Source organism: Gopherus evgoodei, chromosome 1 (genome assembly GCF_007399415.2).
Source record: "Gopherus evgoodei ecotype Sinaloan lineage chromosome 1, rGopEvg1_v1.p, whole genome shotgun sequence".
NCBI lineage: Eukaryota > Metazoa > Chordata > Testudines > Testudinidae > Gopherus > Gopherus evgoodei.
Window position 1 is genome coordinate 254,926,480 of NC_044322.1, and position 20,806 is coordinate 254,947,285.

At 40.6% G+C, this 20,806-nt stretch overlaps 1 protein-coding gene across 5 annotated transcripts in view; it reads right to left on the bottom strand.

The window, feature by feature from the left end:
* Positions 1 to 20,806, bottom strand: part of DENND5B (DENN domain containing 5B) — a 199,772-nt gene that overhangs the window by 90,130 nt on the left and 88,836 nt on the right. For 3 of the 5 annotated variants that reach the window (XM_030543458.1, XM_030543486.1, XM_030543481.1), the window contains exons 2-3: positions 13,950 to 14,015; positions 3,130 to 3,239 (exon numbers count right to left, since the gene is read on the bottom strand). In XM_030543458.1, coding sequence (XP_030399318.1) covers positions 3,130 to 3,239; positions 13,950 to 14,015 — 176 coding nt within the window. Of the gene's footprint in view, positions 1 to 3,129; positions 3,240 to 5,185; positions 5,267 to 13,949; positions 14,016 to 20,806 lie in introns of those variants that run through there. The other 2 variants (XM_030543473.1, XM_030543467.1) reach the window with 2 other exon arrangements.

Consider the following 20,806-nt stretch of genomic DNA (forward strand, 5'->3'; position numbering starts at 1 on the left):
CAGACCAGAGGTGAGTGGTGCGCCCTGTGAGAAGATGCCATTAAGAATTCTAACATTCTATCGGCTGCAACACTCCTACCATACAGCCTTTAGGAAGGATTCCTCCTCTCCACGTGGCTGACATGCCATTTCACCATATTCTTCTCCCTTTATCAAGAATTTGCTTCTTACCTTTTTTTAAATAAAGTAATATTTGCATGTAGTCCATCTGGAAAGCCAGTCATTTTCATGATGTTAGATCATTTCTCTCTAAGACTTTTCCCCCCTGCTAATATGTAACGTGGATGAGTAAGTTTCCTTCTGACGGTTCACTACACTATAGGGCAGACTAGTTTAAAATTAGTAGCTTGGATGCTAGTTTAAAATTAGTAGCTCTCACTCAAAGGTTCTATTTCACTCTTGTTCTTAAAGAAATTTTCAATAGATTTTTTGAAATCTCCTTCAGTTAGCATACTTAATGAGCCAACAAAAGTATTAAGCCACTGTAGATCAACAAGAACGTAACAGCCATAGTGGGCCAGACCTATGGCCCATCTAGCCCAGTAGCCTGTTTTCCGACAGTGGCCAACACCAGAGTTTCAGGGGGAGTGAGCAGAACAGGGCAATTGGAGTGATCTATCTGTATACCCCTCCCAGCTTCTGGCAGAGGTTTAGGGTCTCTCTCAGCATGGGGTTACATCCCTGACCATCTTGGCTAATAGCCATTGATGGACCATGAATTTAGCCAGTTCTTTTTTGAAGCCAGTTATACTTTTGGCATCACATCTCATGGCAATGAGTTCCACAGGGTAATCATGGGCTGAGTGAAAAAGTACTTTCTTGTTTTTATTAAACATTGTGCCTGTTAATTGCATCAGGTGACCCCTGTCTTTTGTGTTGTGTGAAAATGCAAACACTTTTCTGCACACTATTCATGGTTTTATAGACCTCTATCATACCCCCTCCCAGGCATTTCATTTCTAAGCTGAACAGCACTTCACTTTTTAATCTCTCAGGGCCACCAGAACTGGACACAGTATTCAAGATGTGGGCAAACCATGGATTTATTTAGTGGTATTACATTTTCTATCCTATTTCTACCCCTTTCCTAATGGTTCCCAACATTCCCTTAGCCATTTTGAGGCTGCATATTCAGCTGAAGTTTCCAGAGAAACACGTGTAGTTTAAAGGCTCAATCTCATGAATTTGTGGCCTCATTCATGGTTTTTGAATGGTTGGCATTGGCGATACTGCTACCATGGTACTCACATTTTAAGTTACCTACCATCACCCCCGCAAAAATGACAGGGAGAAGGTATGGGAGGAAGCAAATAGAAGAATACACAATTACCGCTACTAGTAGCATTCCAGAAGCTTAACTTTAGCAAGCACAACCAATACCAGTAAGCAGTAATAGAAGGGTTAATTAGACACATCTCTGCAGGATATTGCGTCACGATTCTGCCTTACAAACATGCAGCCTCAGAAAGCCCTAGTTACAGCCATTTTCTGCTACCCTACAACCCTGTAACATTTTTCTATTTTTAAAACAGAAGGACACTTCTTTTCACAGGAAAGCTTGCTTCAAATAAAAACAAACTCCTAGTTCTTACCAAAGGATATTTCTATATGAAACATTTATCAATAGCATCTTACAGTGCTTTGATCACCATGAAGAAATCCTTGGAGTACCAGATTTGGGGAATTTTCAGTGATCCCTCTTCATCTTTTAGATAGTCTCAGGGGGGGAAAAAAGTGGTCAACTTTGAATGTTGAATTACGAGTCTTATTTCTCTCCCCCTTCCAATGGTTCCCAACATTGTTAGCTACTTTGAGGTGGCACATTGAGCTGAAATTTCCAGAGAACTAGCCACGACGACTTCAAGATCTATTTTTTTTGAGTGGTAATAGTTAATATAGACCTCACTATTTTGTATATATAGTAGGGACTATTTTTTCCCCCATGTGCATTACTTTGCACTTACCAATGCTGGATTTCATCTGCCATTTTGTTGCCCAGTCACCCAGTTTTGTGAGATCTCTTTGTAAGTCTTTGCAGTCAGCTTTGGATTTAACTATCTTGAATAACTATCTATAAACTTTGCCACTTCACTTTTCCAGATCATTTATGATCAGGCTGGACAGCACTGGTCCCAGTACAGATCTTTGGGGGACCCTAATATTTACTTTTTTCCATTGTGAAATCCTACCACCTATTCCCTTTGTTTTCTCCTTTAACCTGTTACTGATCCAGAAGGGGACATTCCTTGTTATCCCATGACTACTTAGTTTTCTAAGGAGTCTTTGGTGAGGGTCCTTGTCAAAGGCTTTCCAAAAATCCAAGTATGCTAGCACCCATGTTTGTTGACCCCTCAAAGAATTCTAATAGATTGGTGAGGCATGATTTCCCTTTACAAAAGCAGTGACGACTCTTCCCCAACAAATCGTGTTCATTTAGGTGTCTGAGAATTCTGTTCTTTACTACAGTAGTTTCTATCAATTTGCCCACTACTGAAGTTAGGCTCACCAGTCTCCAGATTGCTTTTTGAGCTCATTTTAAAAATTGGTGTTACATCAGCTACTTTCCAGTCACCCAATACAGAGGCTTATTTCAGCAACAGGTTACATAGGACAGTTACTAGGTTCTACAAATTTCATATTTGAGTTCCTTCAGAATACATGGATAAATACCATCTGGTCCTGGTGACTTATTACTGTTTAATGTATCAATTTGTTCTAAACCTCTTCTGTTGACACGTCAGTGATGGCAACATATCTGAAGTAAAGTCCAGCGTAAGAGCTATTGTTTTTGGGCATCTCCACCACATCCTCTGCAGTGAAGATGAATGCAAAAAACCCCAAACCATCACCAATTTAGCTTCTCTTCCATGATCTTGACTTCTTTGATGCTCCTTTAGCACCTTTGTCATCTACTGGCCCCACTGCCTGTTTGGCAGAACTCCTACTTCTGAAGTACTTAAAATTCTGACTATTAATTTTTGCATCTTTAGCAAGTTACTTCTCAAATTCTTTGCTGGCCAGCATTCTCCATATTATGTGTGCTGCTTTAATAAATGAGAGGGCTGTTCCAGACTTAAATATAGTCATCCAGAAACTAAGAGGTTATGAAGAAAAAGTCAGCATACATACCATGTTCACTGCATCTTGATCAAAGGGGTTCCACTCTATATTCTGAGGATAGTGTGCCAGAACTTTGGACTTGAAAGTTCTTCTTAAGGGGCTCTGGTCAAAGTTTTCTCCTGGAACAGATTAGGAAGCACCAGCTGGTCAGAATTAAAGTCATTTCAAAATAATTTGTCTGTGCCATTTTATTTTGCAACTGAATGATCAGTTATGGAAAAAATAGACTATTTTCATTTTAATAAGCTCACTTTTTAAGAGAAGCAGAAGAGACATTTTGAATGGGAGACTAAAACCTTACCTTCATTATCTTGGATCAAGACTTGTATTACAAAAAAACATAGCACGTGCAAACATAATACATAACGTAGTATTTATTGCCTTGAATTCAAATTGTATTAGAGTTCTTAGAATTACTACTTGAGGTTTTTCTTCAACAAACTCAACACAATCGAACCTACAATCTTTTATATCTATTTTAGTAAGACCTGACAGCTATTACTAAAATACTAAAAAAAATTTCACTTGAGTTCCTCTTGCTATTGAAAAAGGTGTGTGCACCTCAAGGCTATTAAAACTATTCAGGGATCAATTTAAAGGATTTTTCCTACCATCACACAAGTGACACATGAAGATCACGTCTTTATTTCTTACATGTCAAACTTCAGAGACAGATTTTGCTACAGTTTCATACGTATCAATATCAAGATTGAAGTTAAACCTCTAGTAATTTAGTAAATTCTAGCCAACTTAACAGACTACAAATAAAAGTGTCATGCTGTACTTGCCAAGGGAGTTATAGCACAGCATCAGGGGAAAGCTACTGTGTAAGCAACAAAATTCCATCTAAATAAGATTTGTTTAGATTATGAATTACAGTTCCAGTACAGCTCCCTCAAACTCCTGACATCAGGTCTAATGCCAAAAACCCCTTACTTCTTGAATCAAAAAAGATTAATTCATTACAGAAATATGGTTAATATACCTGTAGTGAGATAATTAATCAATAAACTAATTAAGAAAATGATTGAGGAAATTAGCACTAATTTCCCAGATGAAATGATTTTCAACTCTTCCAAAGTGATACTCATTTTTAGCACTAGCTCTTGAAGATTTTAAAAGCTAAAAAGCTTAAAAAGTTGAGCTCCTAAATCCATATTTTGGCACATAACTCATTTTCAGAAAGTCCCACATGACATTCCCAGAAGCAAACTAGAGAAATATGATCTAGACGAAATTCCTATACGGTGGGTGAACAACTGGTGGAAAGAAGTCATTATCAATGGTTTGCTGTTAAACTGGAAGGTTGCATCTAGTGGTATTTTGCAACGCTTAGTCCTGAGCGTGGTACTATTCAATATTTTTATTAAAATGACTTGGATAAAGGAGTAGAGAGTATGCTCATAAAATTTGCAGATGGCACCAAGTTGGGAGGGGTTGCAAGCACTTTGGAAGGACAGGATTATAATTTAAAATGACTGACACCTTGGAGAATTGGTCTGAATTCAAGGAGATGTACTGTGGCATTCAATAAAGACAAGTGCGTCACTTCAGAAAGAAAAAAATCAAATGCACAATTACAAAATGGGGAGCAACTGGCTAGGTCAGGGGTCAGCAACCTTTGGCACCTAGCCCGTCAGGGTAAAGCCGCTGGTGGGCCAGCCAGTTTGTTTATCTGGAGTGTCCACAGGCATGGAGCCCTGCAGCTCCCACTGGCCGCAGTTCGCTGTTCCCAGCCAATGGGAGCTGTGGGAAGCAGCGGCTAGCACGTCCCTCGGCCTGGTGAACCGTGGCTAAGGGGAGCTGCGGGGCTCCGTGCCTGCGGACACTCCAGATAAACAAACCAGCTCGCCAGCGGATTTAGCATTATGGGCTGGGTGCCAAAGGTTGCCGACCCCTGGGCTAGGTGGAAGTACTGCTGAGAAAGATTGGGGGGTTATAGTGGACCAACTGAGTATGTGTCAACAATGTGATGCAGTTGTGAAAAAGGTTAATATCATTCTGGGGTGCATTAACAGGGATATCATATGAAAGATACAAGAGATAGTTGTCCTGTTCTACTCACCAGCGGTGAGGCCTCAGTGGGAATACTGTGACCAATTCTGGAAAGGTGTGGATAAACTGGAAACCATCCAGAGGAGAGCAACAAAACTTATAAAAACCATTTCAAAAACCTAACCAGTGAAAAAAGGTTAAAATAATCTGGACAAATTAAGTCTTGAGAAAAGACGATTGAGGGGGGACCTGAAACAGTCTTTAAATATGTTAAGGGCTATTTGAAAAAAGACAGTGGTCAATTGTTCTCAGTCCACTGAAGGTAGGACAAGTAATGGGTTTATAACCTGAGGCAAGTGAGATTTAGGTTATATATTAGGAAAAGCTTTCTAATTATAGAACATTTAAGTACTGGAATACGTTTCCAGGGGAGGTTGTGGAATCCCCATTATTGGATGTTTTTAAGAACAGGTTTGATAAACACCTGTCAGGGATGGTCTAGCTTTACTTGGTCCTGCCTCAGGACAAGGGCTGGATTTGATGGCTTCTCAAAGTCCCTTCCAGCCCTACATTTCTAGGATGCTATGAACATCCAACAGCTGATATTGAGGTAAATATTCTCTCTCTCGTGTCTGGGAGACAAGGGCTGAAAGAAAAATTAACTATCTGTGGGGAGAAAAAAAAGTTATGTTTTTAGGTTGTTTAAATTCCAAAGGGTTCAAAAACAAACAAACAAAACTTATTCTGCAGTTTTTCAATGTTTTCAAAATATTTATCAAAAACATCAAAATGTTACTGAAAGTTACACGTTTTGTTGTACAAAAACCTGTTTTTGTAAATTTACTTTTAAATATAGGGGAAAGTGCATAGAATGTTTTTCCACAAAAAAAGTTTAGTTTTGGAAAAATGTAATTTTTTGGATGAAAAAAATTTTTAATTTCAGCCAGCTCTACTGGAGACTATCTATTCCTACAAGAGAAATGAAAACATAAGTTACTTACTTTCACTTAGATTTTTATGAAGGCATTGTGGACTGTGACAGTATAATCTAGATTTAAGATTTGGGTGCTCAAATTAATTGTTAGAAAGGACAAGATGTTGCCCAGGTAAAAGATACCCACAACAAACAGCTGAAGAGTTACATTCAGCTTAAAGCCTTCTGTTGCACCAATAATCAGGTCTGCACCCTGTATACCTTGAGGCATATAATCTGTATGAACACTCTCCCAACCCCTCCAAATAAACTCCATTTGGTCCTTTTCAACCAACGCACTATGTGACATGCAGAGAACTAGTTACATAAAGTGACTCTCTGAAAATAGGTACTTAGATTCATACTAAAGAGAAATTTAATTAACAATATGATTAAGTGTACAAGGAACCTTTAAGATGCGTCAAGGAAAGAAACATGTTTAAATAATTAAGATGGCCCATATGTCAATTTCCAGAACAGAACTAGGGTTAAAATATTAACTACTTAATGACCTCTCTTAAAAAAAATGGTGTAGAATCAGCTTAAAGAAATAATGGTAAAAGGGAAAGTAGCTAAAATTATACATGTAATAAAAAGCTCTTCCCACATGCAGCATTCGAGGTGTAAGTTACATGTAAAGACAGGATTCTAGATTGCAAAGCAGTCACTTAAAGTTTTTGCAGATTTGATGAAACTGGCCCAAGGACAGCTGCCAACTCTCAAATAGCTCTACTGTCGCTCAACCAGTTGGCATGTGCAGAGGCAGCTGTTCTGCATTTGCCCCACATTGGCAGCACAAAAGGAAGCAGAGATTTAACAAACACCTAGCTTGAAATCCCTTCAACGTGGGGGATTTCCGCCAAATAGTGTTGGCATCACTGGCTCTCCCAACTCCCCCACCCTTGACAAAGAGACTTGTCAGGAAAAGGAAACTGAGTAGTCCCAGGGGATAGGCAGAAAATCATGGAGTCATAATTGGTTCTTTGACAGCCCTTCCCCACTCAAAGTGATTTTAAAAATGTGGATAAGCATTATTCCATAGAAAGTTCCCATTTCCAAGAGTATGTCAGAGACAAGCGGCTACTTAGGCATTTCTAGTACACCCATCAGAGTGGCATCTAGGTACCTTGAATAGTTAATCAGTACTGCTCTATTATTTTCATTAACACTTTTTCATGGCAAACAAAATTGACTATTTGCCATGAAAAACAAGATCCTCAATGAAAAATGTGAAATTAAGGTTTCCACCAGAGTTTTTGTTTTGCACTTACTGCACTTGTGTAGAAAAAGCCTTAGAAGATGTAGGTATGACAAATGAAACAGTCAAATTTACAAGTGAGGAAGGAGTTCTGGATGTAAGTTGTGATGGGCGTTGACTGGAGCCAGATAGCCTGCCTTTGGGCTCTCTCAGGCCAAGCCAATCCCCAGCAAAAACATGCATGAGGTAGAAACTCCATGCAGGAAATTCAAGGTGTCAGCTAAGTTGGACAGAGTGAAAAAAAACATGCAAGTGTTTAGCAGACTAGCTCAGAACATTTTCCAGTTTTGAGAAATACTGCTTTAGTTTTCCTTAGCACAAGTGCTAAAAGATTCTTTTCAAGTTACCCTGCCATGTTAGTACATAAAAGCAGAGAATTTGCCTCTAAGATAGTTAGTTCTGCTGCAACATGCTATTACTCACAAGAGGTTTGCAGATGTTTGGAGTAACTTATACATGTTATCCACTGTATCTTAGAATTTTACAAAATGAAATTTTCACACACTAAAAATAGAGTGGAAATTCTCTCTCCAAGTTGACACTGAAACATGCCTACCAATTTTTATTCTTAATGTGTAGTATCAACCAATGATTTATGTGCTTGTGTGATTTAAGTTAATATCCCATGATATTGTGTGTCTTATTTGGACACTAAGCACCTTATCCTCCTGAGACACCTAACATGGTTTACTTGACAAAGACTTGTGAATGGCAGAACTGCAGCTACAGGATCTTAGTCACTGTACATGCATCTCAGATGACTATATTAAGATGACAAGCAAATCTCATGTCAAATATTTAAGATTAAAATTTGTTTGGCTTCAGCCCACTAGACCAATTTTAAAAAATGGAAGCTGTTGAAGGCAAGTACATTTTTTTTCCACATACTAGGGAGTACTTAACACAATCTGTAGAATTAAATTGATTGTTTGCAATGGGTTGTATACTGCCAGTTTGACTCATATTCAGTAATACTTTACACAGAAGTAATCCCATTGAAACTAACAAGACTATGTGTGGAATGAGGTAGTAATGAGCGGGAGTACAGGTGGCAGAATCAGTCCTTCGCAGACAATCTGGGTGACAAAATTGGTCCTCAAAAGAAAGGAGTGATGGTAGAAAGAACACAGCGATTTAACAAGATATGGACATGGTTGTAGCCTCAACAAAAGTGATGGACAATAGTCTCCTGCTGGCGAAGACGTATTAGTACACTGGAATCACAGACATTGTCAAATGTACTATTAAATCTTGAAGAAACTACTGAGAATGAAAAATGTACATTTTCCACATCTGCAGCCACTTGTAGGTCCCTTCATCCCATCTGTCCAATGCACTAAATACCTCCAGCAAAGATGCTGCTGCATCTAGCCACATGGCGTCATTTCATCAGACAGACAAGATTGAAGAGGGAGCGAAAGGTGGGAAAAAATATACAAAGAAACTAACTCCTGGAAAAATGTCTCCATTCAGACAGAAAAGAACCACAGAGGAAACATCACTTGTAGAATAACTAATCCAGGGAGCAGGGTGTCATAGGAACCTTAAATCCTAATCTGTAGATATCTTGTATTGCAGCTTTCTGTTCATTGTTAAGGAATGGACTCCCATATGGTCAGCATTTGGCTAGGTCTATTGAAAGGAAAGTGTTCACTCCTATTGGCCAGTAACTAGGGTGGGGTGAGTGGCGCAGCTGCCCAGGTGCAAAGCCACAGGGGAGGGAAAATGAGGCAGGAAAAAAAAAAAAAAAAAGAGGGAAAAAACCAGGAAGGATGCAAATATGTTTGCTCGCCCCAGGTGCTAAAATACTCAGTTACGACACTGCATTGAGTCATCTTGTTAGTCCTAGTAGGGTATATGGAGGACAGAGCCACAGCAGTTTTCCACTAGCAGAAGTCTATTTTACAACAACTTCCTGTTGCATTAAATGCCATCTGAAAGAAACTTTTGGGCTTACAAGAAGCAGTAATACCTGGAGGAAACTACTTCTGAATACAGAAACTTATTTATTTGTATTAAATCTGGGGCCACAACATCTTGCAATCCAAGTATCTCCATTCCATTCCTTGGGCCATACTGAACTGGGGATTTCCAAATCATTCAGCAGATACAGACCATATTATTATGCCAATTTAATCCAAAAAACTTGGACCTGATTTTCAGAGGTACTGGGCGCTTATAGTTCCCACTGACTCAAAATGGGAGCTACTGGCCTGTAGCACCTCTGAAAGATCAGTCCCTGTATCTTTTGAGAAATTTGTTTAACATTTAATAGAGTGTTTCCTGTAATAGTCATTAATGAAAGCGTATAAACATTTTTATAAAGGGAATTTGCCACAAGTAGAAGGAATTAGAAACCCTTGGCCCATGTGACAGAGCCTTTAGAAGACAGGAATGAAAACATGGAAATAAGAGAAGCCACATTAAACTGATGCTCACATATACAATTTATTAACACAGTTAGGATCAGATTACGTTTTCCTCAAATGGTCCTTTATCATCTGCCATCTTCAGCCCATTCTCTGCACTGTGACAGTGTTTCCCTGATCTGCGCTTGAGGGCGTCTCAAAGCATTTTGCTGCCCCAAGCACGACAGGCAGACTGCCTTCGGCGGCTTGCCTGTGGGAGGTCCCTGGCCCCGCGAATTCGGCAGCAGCCTGCAGGAGGTCCGCTGAAGCCATGGGACCAGCAGACCCTCTGGAGGCATGCCACCGAAGGCAGTCTGCCTGCCGCCCTCAGGGCGACCGGCAGAGCTCCTCCCGCGGCTCACCGCCCCACGCGCGCGCTTACCATGCTGGTGCCTTGAGCCGCCCCTGTCTGTGCTACAGAAAGTGACAGCTTTAATATCCATTGTATCTTGCAGAACCATATATGTAAATTCCTTGGAGATTCTGAGTAGTAACTCAAAAGCATCCTGCTAGTAAGGCTATTGGATCTGTCACTTACAAGAAAAGGCCACACATGACTAACCATTTCATCAACAGAGCCAGAGCTGGATTTAGAAGAGAAGATACACTCTGTACTAGATGTTACGTACCTCCAAATTCCGTAGCTGAGAGATTTATGTTAATGAACCATTGATACTTTGACATCTGCCAGTCCTGGAGCAAAGAGCAATACACAGCACTTCTGAAGCAGCTTATCTGTAAGTTTATCAAGGCATTTTACAGGTAGAAGGCTTCCTATGTGTCTATTTATCTACTTAAAGCCATCTGACAAATACAATATATAGGGTAATACTCATTTCCCTCAGGCACTCCCTACTAGACAGATCTGAGCTCTGACCCTAAGCCAAGTGACCAAGCTTTTATTGTAAAGGCAACTAGCATCACTATCAAATCCTATTTTGGCCAATGCTTACCCCAGCACTGATTGAATGTTGCATTTGTGGACTCAACACCTCAGCTGGCAAGAGCCACATTAGGACCTCATTGAAGGTGGAGAATACGATTGCAGACAGCTCCTCCTTCAAAAAGCCAGAACAAAACCCATATTCTTTCCTTCTTTGGTGGCAAAAAAATTATCAAGCTACCATCACCCACTCAACAAATGAAAACAAACATAGCTATCAATTTAATTTCAGAAATAAACAAAGATTCTGTCATTGAGGATTTGCATGAAGGTCTGAAGGACTCAACAGCAAAGATGAACCATAGGTTTTGTTTGGGGTTTTTGTTTTAAGTTCTCCTTTCCACAATCTGAAGCACACAATAGTCCAACATAATCAGAAGCTAGTGAGAAGGGTAATACTAATTTGTTTCTGTCCAAACCAAGCTGATAATGAAAGTTTAGGATTTTTTAAACCAGTGTATCCAGTGAGTATTTACAGAGTTTACATGTTCATAGCAATGAGGAAGCCTAGCATTTTTGCTGACAAAACCTGAGTTTCTTAAAGCCATCTGTGTGTATGAAAGCCTAGTTTCTCAAAAAGTCAGCAGCTATAAAAATGCTAAGAAACTGAAGACGTTGAGGCCATATGACCCAGGAAAATGGATGGCACAGATAAAACTTACCGTTACCGAAAGTCTGTAATGCCTACAATTTATTAGGATAGCATTGTTTTTTTAAAAAAGGAAAGAAACATGCAGTTTACTTAGCCAGTAATTGAAAGACAGAAGGAAGTTGACAAGACAAAAAGACAAGAAGCCACACCAAAATCTCTCATTGATTGATCAATTGCAAGACAGAGCATAGAACACTGCTCCCTCCACGAAAGGCTGTTCTGAGCACCAGAGACTGAACAAGGACATTTATAAGCAACTTCAATTAAGGTGAGGAGGGCACAACAGAAGCACATCTGGGGTTGTGCCTTACAATAAAGCTCTTTATTGTGAGGGTGAAATGTCATCATTGAAGTCAACCTACAAGAAGAACTCCCACCAAAATGATACGACAGAATCAGAAAGACCGAATAATCAAATCCACTCTGGAAAGAAAATGGGAAAGGCAAGTCACAGCAAGCAGAACCTTCTTGGCAAACATGAAGAGATCAGCATCTGAATACAAATGCTCTTTATGATAGGAACTTCCACCATTGGTGGTATTGGACTGCTGAGTCACACCTAACATGGAGAGACACTAACTTGACAGTATTTTCAGGCACTAAGTGAATTATGATTTAATCGAATTAGCATGTAAATTTTAGAGATGTTTGCTTGAGAGATTCCAAAACTATAATTAGCAGAAGGTACTATATTTGAACCTGACTTCACTTTTAAAATGGAATCCAGCTTCTTATCACTAGGGACCAGATACCGATGCTGTTAATTGCATGGTATTCCACAATGGATTCCATTTACTTCAAACTCAGACTAAGGGACTATTCCAAGTAAGTAAGGTTAGCAATCTAGCCCTTAAACTGTTAGGTTAGTAAATCAGATTAATATTTATAGTATCTTGCATATTTCAAATCAATGATAATATATCAGATTAAATTTCACTGTAAACGGATACTTAATTATACTTAGTGATACTTATATCAGAATTATAATGCTGCAAGTTTTAGCTTAGAAACAAAAAATCTGCTAAACGCAGTTTAGTTCAGATTTACAAGTGAATGGCTAGGTGATGAACACTGCTGCTAAATAAAGTGAAACTGTGCTAATTTAATTTTAGAATGTTATATAGACTTCATGAAGCTGTTATATAAAATATTGTCCAGTTAGGGTGCAGGATAAAATTACCTGGGTAAAGGGCAAAAAGTTCTTAGACTGTCATCCATGATCAGTCTCATTTCTGGAGTGATTGCTCAAAAACTAAAACAAGGAGTATTGAACTTTTAAACAAACACTTAAATATTAGCTCTCTCAGGTAGAGAAGGCATATGTAGATGCATATTAAACTGGCAAAGTCCCCTCATTCCACACCCTGTAGCCTGACAAATTTTAACTATGTGTAGTTGATTACAAATGATGGAATGTGAATACTGAAATAAAAATATCTTCTAACTCCTTTAGAGACCCCCTATTGGGAGCGTGCACAATACTGCACATCATGCTTACAACCTTTATCGTTCGCTGTCATTTCTAATTAAATTGGCTCAGCATTTCCTAACGATCATGCTATCTCCCAGTAGAATGAATTTTAGAACCAAAGTCTACTGGACAATTGTATCACACTACATGAGATATTAAGTGCACAGAATGCTGAACAGAGGGCGGAAGCAGGGAAGAGTCATGCTTGGAAAAGGAGCAACTATGCTGTTAATTGCTGGGTTTTAGAACTGAGCAGATGTAGCTGGAAAACAGCAGTACACAGCCTCTTAACATTATATTTAGGGACAAGCCATTAACCATTCAATATTCAGGAAGAATACTTATTGGGCACCTCCCCTACCACATATTGTTGTTACCATTAGACTACTGCTTTGTAGTTGTTCTAGATGAGGCCATGGAAGATGAAAAATAGTTCTAGAACTAAAATTAAAAATATAAAATGAATTTATTCAACAGGATGCCTGTGTGTAGGTGGGGTTGTATATTCAGTGCAACCCTTACTCTCCAATGTTTGATAGAAATACGTAAATATCAGATTTAATTGAGTACAAGCAACTCTTTCGAGAGTCAGATGCCCTATCAGTCTGTCTGGAAAGCTTTAAACTCTTAACCTCAAACATCCTATTTCCTGTGATCTAATGAGGCACATTTTTCAAAGTAGATCTAAAAAACCCATATGAGCTGCTGTAGCAGGAATTAGTGGGAAAACAGAGACAGCACTTGAAAACATTGCTTTATACCTGCATATTAGGCAGAGTTGGAGTTTGTGATAAAGTATCTATTGATACGGTAACTTCTAAACACTTTTTACATGATTCTGTCACTAAGCAGACAAAATATACCTAATATATACATGGAAGGATTTCTACCACTGGACTTCAGAGGAAATTAAGTTTCTCTTCTAAGAGAGAAGCATATTTGCCAAGAGAGCTTTAGGGAAAGAATAAAATTTAATAGCTATTGATTCAAGTTAAGTTATAGACTAAAGGTGCAATATTTAATTCTGATTCTTAATTTGAGTCAATTCAAGGGAAGCTGTAAGATAGAGAACATATATATAAAAAAAGGCAGAGGGCCTGGAGTTCTGATTTTTAAACTCCCTTTTTACCTGAGGTTTTGTTTGCAGTATCTGAGCTCTTGCCATGGCGATCTGCTTCTAGCCACTGGTATAAGACTATATAACATAACAGAAACAAAAACAAAAAGCATGTATGAACAAACAAAAGAGATACACAAAACTCAGAAAAATGTCAAGTAGAAGAAATCTTTCCTTCTCAGCCCTTCTCTGGAAGTTTTTACAGGATGTTTAACTGAAATTTTCTCTCTCACAGCAGATGTTTTGTTACCCTTCCATAGAAAAATGTTTGCAAAATCTTTAAAGATACAGTAGCATGTCCCAGGTAAAAACAGATGAAACCCCAGAAATAAAAATCAAGATGAGAACACAGATCACCACATGCTAGGGCACTAGATAAATGACAATTTATATTTCAGTTGTGTGGATTTGATCTACAGTTTATTACAGTACTGAACTACAGACTCCAAAGAGTGAATTAAAATAGATTCACACGACTGCCTTCCTTGCTGGTCAATGGTCTATGGCACCAAGAACTTAAGATAATCCATGAATAGGGTTGCCAGATGTCCAGTTTTCGACCAGGAAGTTCGTTCAAAAGGTGACCTGTGCAGCATCCAGTCAGCACTGCTGACTGGACACCAAAAAAATCTGGTTACAGCAGTAACCACAATTGATTGCTACTGCTGGGAAGGCAGAAAGAGCAGCTGCTGATAGAGGAGGCAGGATCTGGACTGCATGTGGCATTTGAGGAGCAAGGCCGGCAGCTTGGCTCACCAGCCATGACAGCCCATCCCGCCTTCTCAGCATCCCAGGCATCCCAGCATCCCCGGCTCTCTCTGGCCCCTTGCTCCAGGGACCAAGCTACCCCAACCCCATGCAGGCAGGCAGGCTCTGTATCCGCTCTGCTCAGCCCAGCTCTGCAAGCAGCAGCTGAGTAAGAAGTGAGCAATTTGGGGTGTGAGTGTGGAACGTGAGCTATGGGGGCAGCCTGTAATGTCTGGTTTTGAAAAATAGGCAAGTTGATAACCTTATCCATGAATAAGCACTTCTTCTAATTGTCTATCACTTGGAAAGACATTCTTCTGCACATGACTGAGATAAGTGCTTTTAATAAAGAGATTAAGAATGGAATTTTTGGTTTTCAGGAGAAAACTTCTTGTTCCTTGGATTGACAGTGGGTTCTAATTCTTTCCATGAGTTACAGCATACTGGTTACGCTTTCAACCTGCAAAGCAATGGTTTTCTACTCCAGAAACCTTAAATTCTTGCACCCAGAAGCTCCCCCTCTTTAGTGGTAGTAGATTCCATCGGGGGGAGGGGAAGTACTTTGCCTCTTCTAAAAACTCAATTATTCCAGGAAGGAATGGTCTCTTCCAGTAACAGCAAAAGGAGGCTGTCCAAGCAGACACAACCACACTCCACTCTCAGTTATGAAATTCCCAGTGCTCCAAGCTCTCATGGTTAAATCCAAGATGAGTAATCACTGTACACTAATAAATAACCAGAGTGACTCTACAAGTATCTGCTTTAATTGGCTACCACCATCAAAACTCTTAACTTAAGCACTAAAACAAACCCCAAACCCTATGGACATAAGGGAGTTAGGCTCTCAACTACCATAATCTGCCTTATCTTCAGCAGGAAGAGATAGCAAGAAAAATGGAGTTACATAGGATAACAGGGAAAATGGGGCAGCCCAATGTGCTGTGGACACATGTATCGAAACACTGGAGTGTATAACCAAAGCATAGATTTAGGTAATCAGATGATTAAGCAGCTACACAACTTACGCAAACCCCTGTACTAATATGTAAAAGGCAGAGGATTATTAACGAAGAAGTAAGTGTGCAGATACAAGATAATATTGTACAGTATAATTCCTGTCAGTATAAAAATCAGAGAAAAAAATTATGGTATGAACCTATGGTTTATCACTAAATAGTTACGCTTGTGAAAAAAAACTGGCACTGAAAAAATGCTTTTAAACAACAGTGCAGTTTTTGTTAAAAGTTAACATAGTTCTAGGGGTAAAAAAAAAAAGGAAGAAGCTAAATAATCGGACCCTAGCAATTCACTTTACCCATCATCCACTCTTTTTGACCTGATTAAAATATATCCACTATCTGTCAGCAGAATAACATTATACAATATCAACAGTGTCTGTTTTGTAATACAGCTCCACTCCCAGATGCCAACAGATCAACAAAAACTTTTCACTACATACGGAAACAAAAACGTGAAACAGATTAAATCTATTTTATTTAAACTGCACAATGTCAGAAAACTGAAGCCATAGTAGTTTTGGTGACCTGGAGTGGTTTTACATATAAATATTTTTTCCTTGCCTTCAGGCAATAATTATGAAATATAGTTTAAATCACTCATAACATTTCCAATGAATTAAGAACTTCCACTTTACGTAAAGTCTTTGTAATAGAGATTAACTATTGCATTCAGACAGCTAGCTACAGAATACATATTTTAAATATTTCCATATTTCCCTTAATTCAGCTTCATTGCTAAAGAGCACAGTGCTGTTATATGAATGTTTTACTCAACAAAGGCTTACAACAGTCAGCAGGAAGTAACATCAAGTGTAAAACTGGTCTTTTCACAGTTCTAGATATGGGCAACAGTCGTTCTTAACTCTCAGGCCTCCATTTTCTCTGCAACAAACACGCATGGAATTCTAAGGGCTTGTCTACATCAGAAAGTTGCAGCGCTGGTGAGGGAGTTACAGCGCTGCAACTTTGAAGGTGTGCACATCTGCAGGGCATCACCAGCGCTGCAACTCCCTGTTTGCAGCGCTGGCCGTACTCCCGTTTTGTCTCGGGTGTAGAGGATCCAGCGCTGGTGATCCAGCGCTGGTAATCCAATGTAAACACTTACCAGCACTTTTCTTGACCTCCGTTGAAGGAGGAAGCCTCTGGTAATCAAGCTGATCTCCTTTCCCGGTTTGCTCTCTCGTTCCCGGAACCCCGAGCAAGCAGGTAAGGAGAACCGCTTGCTCGGCGGTTCGGGGAACGAGAGAGCAAACCGGGAAAGGAGACCAGCTTTGCCGCGGTTTGCTCTCTCGTTCCCGGAGCCACCCTGCAAACCGCAGGGAAGGAGAACCGCTTGCTCGGCGGTTCGGGGAACGAGAGAGCAAACCGGGAAAGGAGACCAGCTTCGCCGCGGTTTGCTCTCTCGTTCCCGGAGCCACCCTGCAAACCGCAGGGAAGGAGACCTGCTTGCTCGGGGTTCCGGGAACGAGAGAGCAAACCGCGGCGAAGCTGGTCTCCTTTCCCGGTTTGCTCTCTCGTTCCCCGAACCGCCGAGCAAGCGGTTCTCCTCCTTCCCTGCGGTTTGCAGGGTGGCTCCGGGAACGAGAGAGCAAACCGCGGCGAAGCTGGTCTCCTTTCCCGGTTTGCTCTCTCGTTCCCCGAACCGCCGAGCAAGCGGTTCTCCTTCCCTGCGGTTTGCAGGGTGGCTCCGGGAACGCGAGAGCAAACCGCGGCAAAGCTGGTCTCCTTTCCCGGTTTGCTCTCTCGTTCCCCGAACCGCCGAGCAAGCGGTTCTCCTTACCTGCTTGCTCGGGGTTCCGGGAACTAGAGAGCAAACCGGGGAAGGAGACCAGCTTCGCCGTGGTTTGCTCTCGCGTTCCCAGAGCCACCCAGCAAACCGCAGGGAAGGAGACCTGCTTGCTCGGGGTTCCGGGAACGAGAGAGCAAACCGCGGCGAAGCTGGTCTCCTTCCCCGGCTTGCTCTCTCGTTCCCGGAACCCCGAGCAAGCAGGTCTCCTTCCCTGCGGTTTGCAGGGTGGCTCCGGGAACGCGAGAGCAAACCGCGGTGAAGCTGGTCTCCTTTCCCGGTTTGCTCTCTCGTTCCCGGAACCCCCCTTGAAGCCGCCCAACAGCGCTGCAGTGTGGCCACATCTAACACCACTTGCAGCGCTGGTTGCTGTAAGTGTGGCCACTCTGCAGCGCTGGCCCTATACAGCTGTACTAATACAGCTGTAACAACCAGCGCTGCAAAATTTTTGATGTAGACATGGCCTAAGACACAGCTGTTTTGCTGCCAAGTTGAATTTCGGTCACAGAAAACAGCTTTCCAAATACAGGATTCCAATCCACAACTTCCCATTACTTATAGGCAGCATCCTGACACAGATCTTTAATCTGTCCCATTCAACAACCAACAACAAAGAAGTGCCACTCTTGTCCCTTGTGGTACCCCTATGCTTGTGAGCATTTTGAATCCTTAAAACCAAAAAAAGAATAAGCATCTGTACTAGCTTGAAGAGCAGTGTTTGAGTGATAGATTTAAGTGCATTTTTAACTTGAGTGTCATACACCATTATTGAATACATTCTCCTGACATCTTTCAGCACACCACACTATTTTTAAGTAGCTGCATATTGCACTAAAAGGATTTAGCCTCACATGCTTTACATACTTGATCAACTCCCTAAAATAGATGCTGATTGCCATCTTAGTCCCTGCTTCAGAAAAGCTCTCTAGCACATGCTTTAGTCCCACTGATTTTGCCAACGGGATTTAAGTTGGTTCTTCAATGTTTTCCTCAGTCCATGCTCATCTTTAGTCCATAATTTACTCTGACCTCCCATCCATGTCTCACGAGCCTAAACATACACAAATACAGGATCGGATTCTGACAATTACTTCTCCTTGAACAGCCCCTTTTACCATGAGAAGCATCACTGAAGTGTCCTGGAGAACAGAAATATCAAAGGGCAGGAGTGAGGGGTATCAAAATAAGTCCCTTAGCTAATAGATTAGCTGCTCAGTGGAAGAAAGATGGTTTTTCAAATACTTCTTGATACAACATAAAATACACTTTCAGTATGGTGGATTGGTACAGCATTTAGTAGCTTCATCATCATGTTGTAGAGGATGTAGACACCTTGGGAAGAAAACAGAGCTAAAGTGCAGCATGTTAACGTAAAGACAAGGTACTTCCATTTCTCTTGCTAGTGACTATTATTGTTCTTTATATTGACACCCTAACCTCTGGTGGACATGCGAAAGAGAGGGAGGGGATGTACTTAAACCCTGGGGGGTGGGGGAAGCAAGCCTCTTCAAGATGTTTCAAATTGGACACTCTTAAATTGAATCCCTGAAAATCACTAGTCATTGAAAAGTCTTGGCCAGTAACCCTACATAAAAGAGCTTGATAAAGTCACAGCTGAAACAACTATACATGATTTCTGTTGCTGGGCTAACAAAAAGGATATGCAAATATTAGAAAATGCGCACAACAAAATTCATTTGTGAACAAACGTTGGCTTATCAAGGAAAGTTCAAGAAGTTAGCAGGTCCCCAGCATCTGTACATCACTCTGTTGCCAATCACTATACCCAAAGCTGTAACAACAACAAACAAAAAAAGCCCATAAAAAAGCCCCCAAATCCGAAACCCTAGAAGCTCAGCATTGCACAATACTACAAAGTAAGCTACCAATTATAATCAACCCAAAGAGACTAATTAAAACCAAGGAATTAGTGTTTCACTGAATTTTAGCAGCTCCAACAGGATACTGCCTATTCTGCAATATGTAAGTTAAACATGCAAAGGGTCTACTCAACTTATAGCATTTCTGTTGCCTGACAATTACAGCTCTGTCCTCTACCTCACTATCTCCCTCCCTTCTTCATTCCCAACTCAGGTCAGAGTCAATATAAAGAATGGTCATCAAATGAAATTCATAGGCAGCAGGTTTAAAAACAAACAAAGGACATATTTCTTCACACAACGCACAGTCAACCTGTGGAACTCTTTGCCAGAGGATGCTGTGAAGGCCAAGACTATAACAGGGTTTAAAAACAAAAACCCTAGTTAAGTGCATGGAGGATAGGTCCAACAATGGCTATAGCCAGGGATCATGTCCCTAGACTCTGTTTGCCAGAAGCTGGGAATGGGGGACAGCGGATGGATCACTTGATGATTACCTGTTCTGTTCATTCTCTCTGAAGGATCTGGCATTAGTCACTGTTGGAAGACAGGATACTGGGCCAGATGGACCTTTGGTCTGACCCAGTATGGCTGTTCTTATGCAAGAACTAGCACAAGAAATTTAAGTACTAGGTCTTAATATTAACATGCTATACTTGAGCTTTTTCTTTTTTAAAAAAAGCAATTTGAAACTTTTAATTTGCTGTTGATAAGGTGAAGAGATGCATAAGAGAACTTTGAACAGTACTCGTTTGATGCTTGGTCTTTCTACCTTACAACAAGAGATGAGTCATGCTCTTGATTTGGTCACTGTAAAGTGGTATTGTTTGGGTTAAATGTAAAGAAATACTCCAAGTTCATTTTTTGGAACTGCCAACAAACTTAAGGAGCTAACTAAATATTTAAGAATCAAGCTTCTATAAGCACTGGGTCATGCTTTAAGTGCTTTATCTCAAGATCTGCTTTCCTGATTTCTAAAGGCATCCATTTAAAAGACATTTAAAAGGGAAATGGGAAAATTCAATAAGAAAATATTTCCTCCTATTTGAAAATCTTGCTAAAGTCTTCTACAATGAAAGGGTTTTGCTTTGTATTTCATGCAAGTGGAAGAGAGAAGAAATAGGTCTTCCTTGTACAGTGACTCCTCACTTAACATCCTCTTGCTTAATGTTATTTCAAAGTTACATTGCTGCTCCTTTAGGGAACATATTCGCTTTAAGTTATGCAATGCTCCCTTATAACGTTGTTTGGCTGACTTTGCAAGGGAGCATTGCACAAGTTCCTCTTCTCTGCCTCCTTCCCTTCCCACTCTCCCTCCCAGCACTTCCCCCACCACCAAACAGCTGTTTGGCAGTGCTTAGGACTCTCTGGGAGGCAGGGAGGGAGCGAGTGAGGAAGCTGCCTCCCCTCTCCCCGGGCAGGGCCACTCGGCACGCA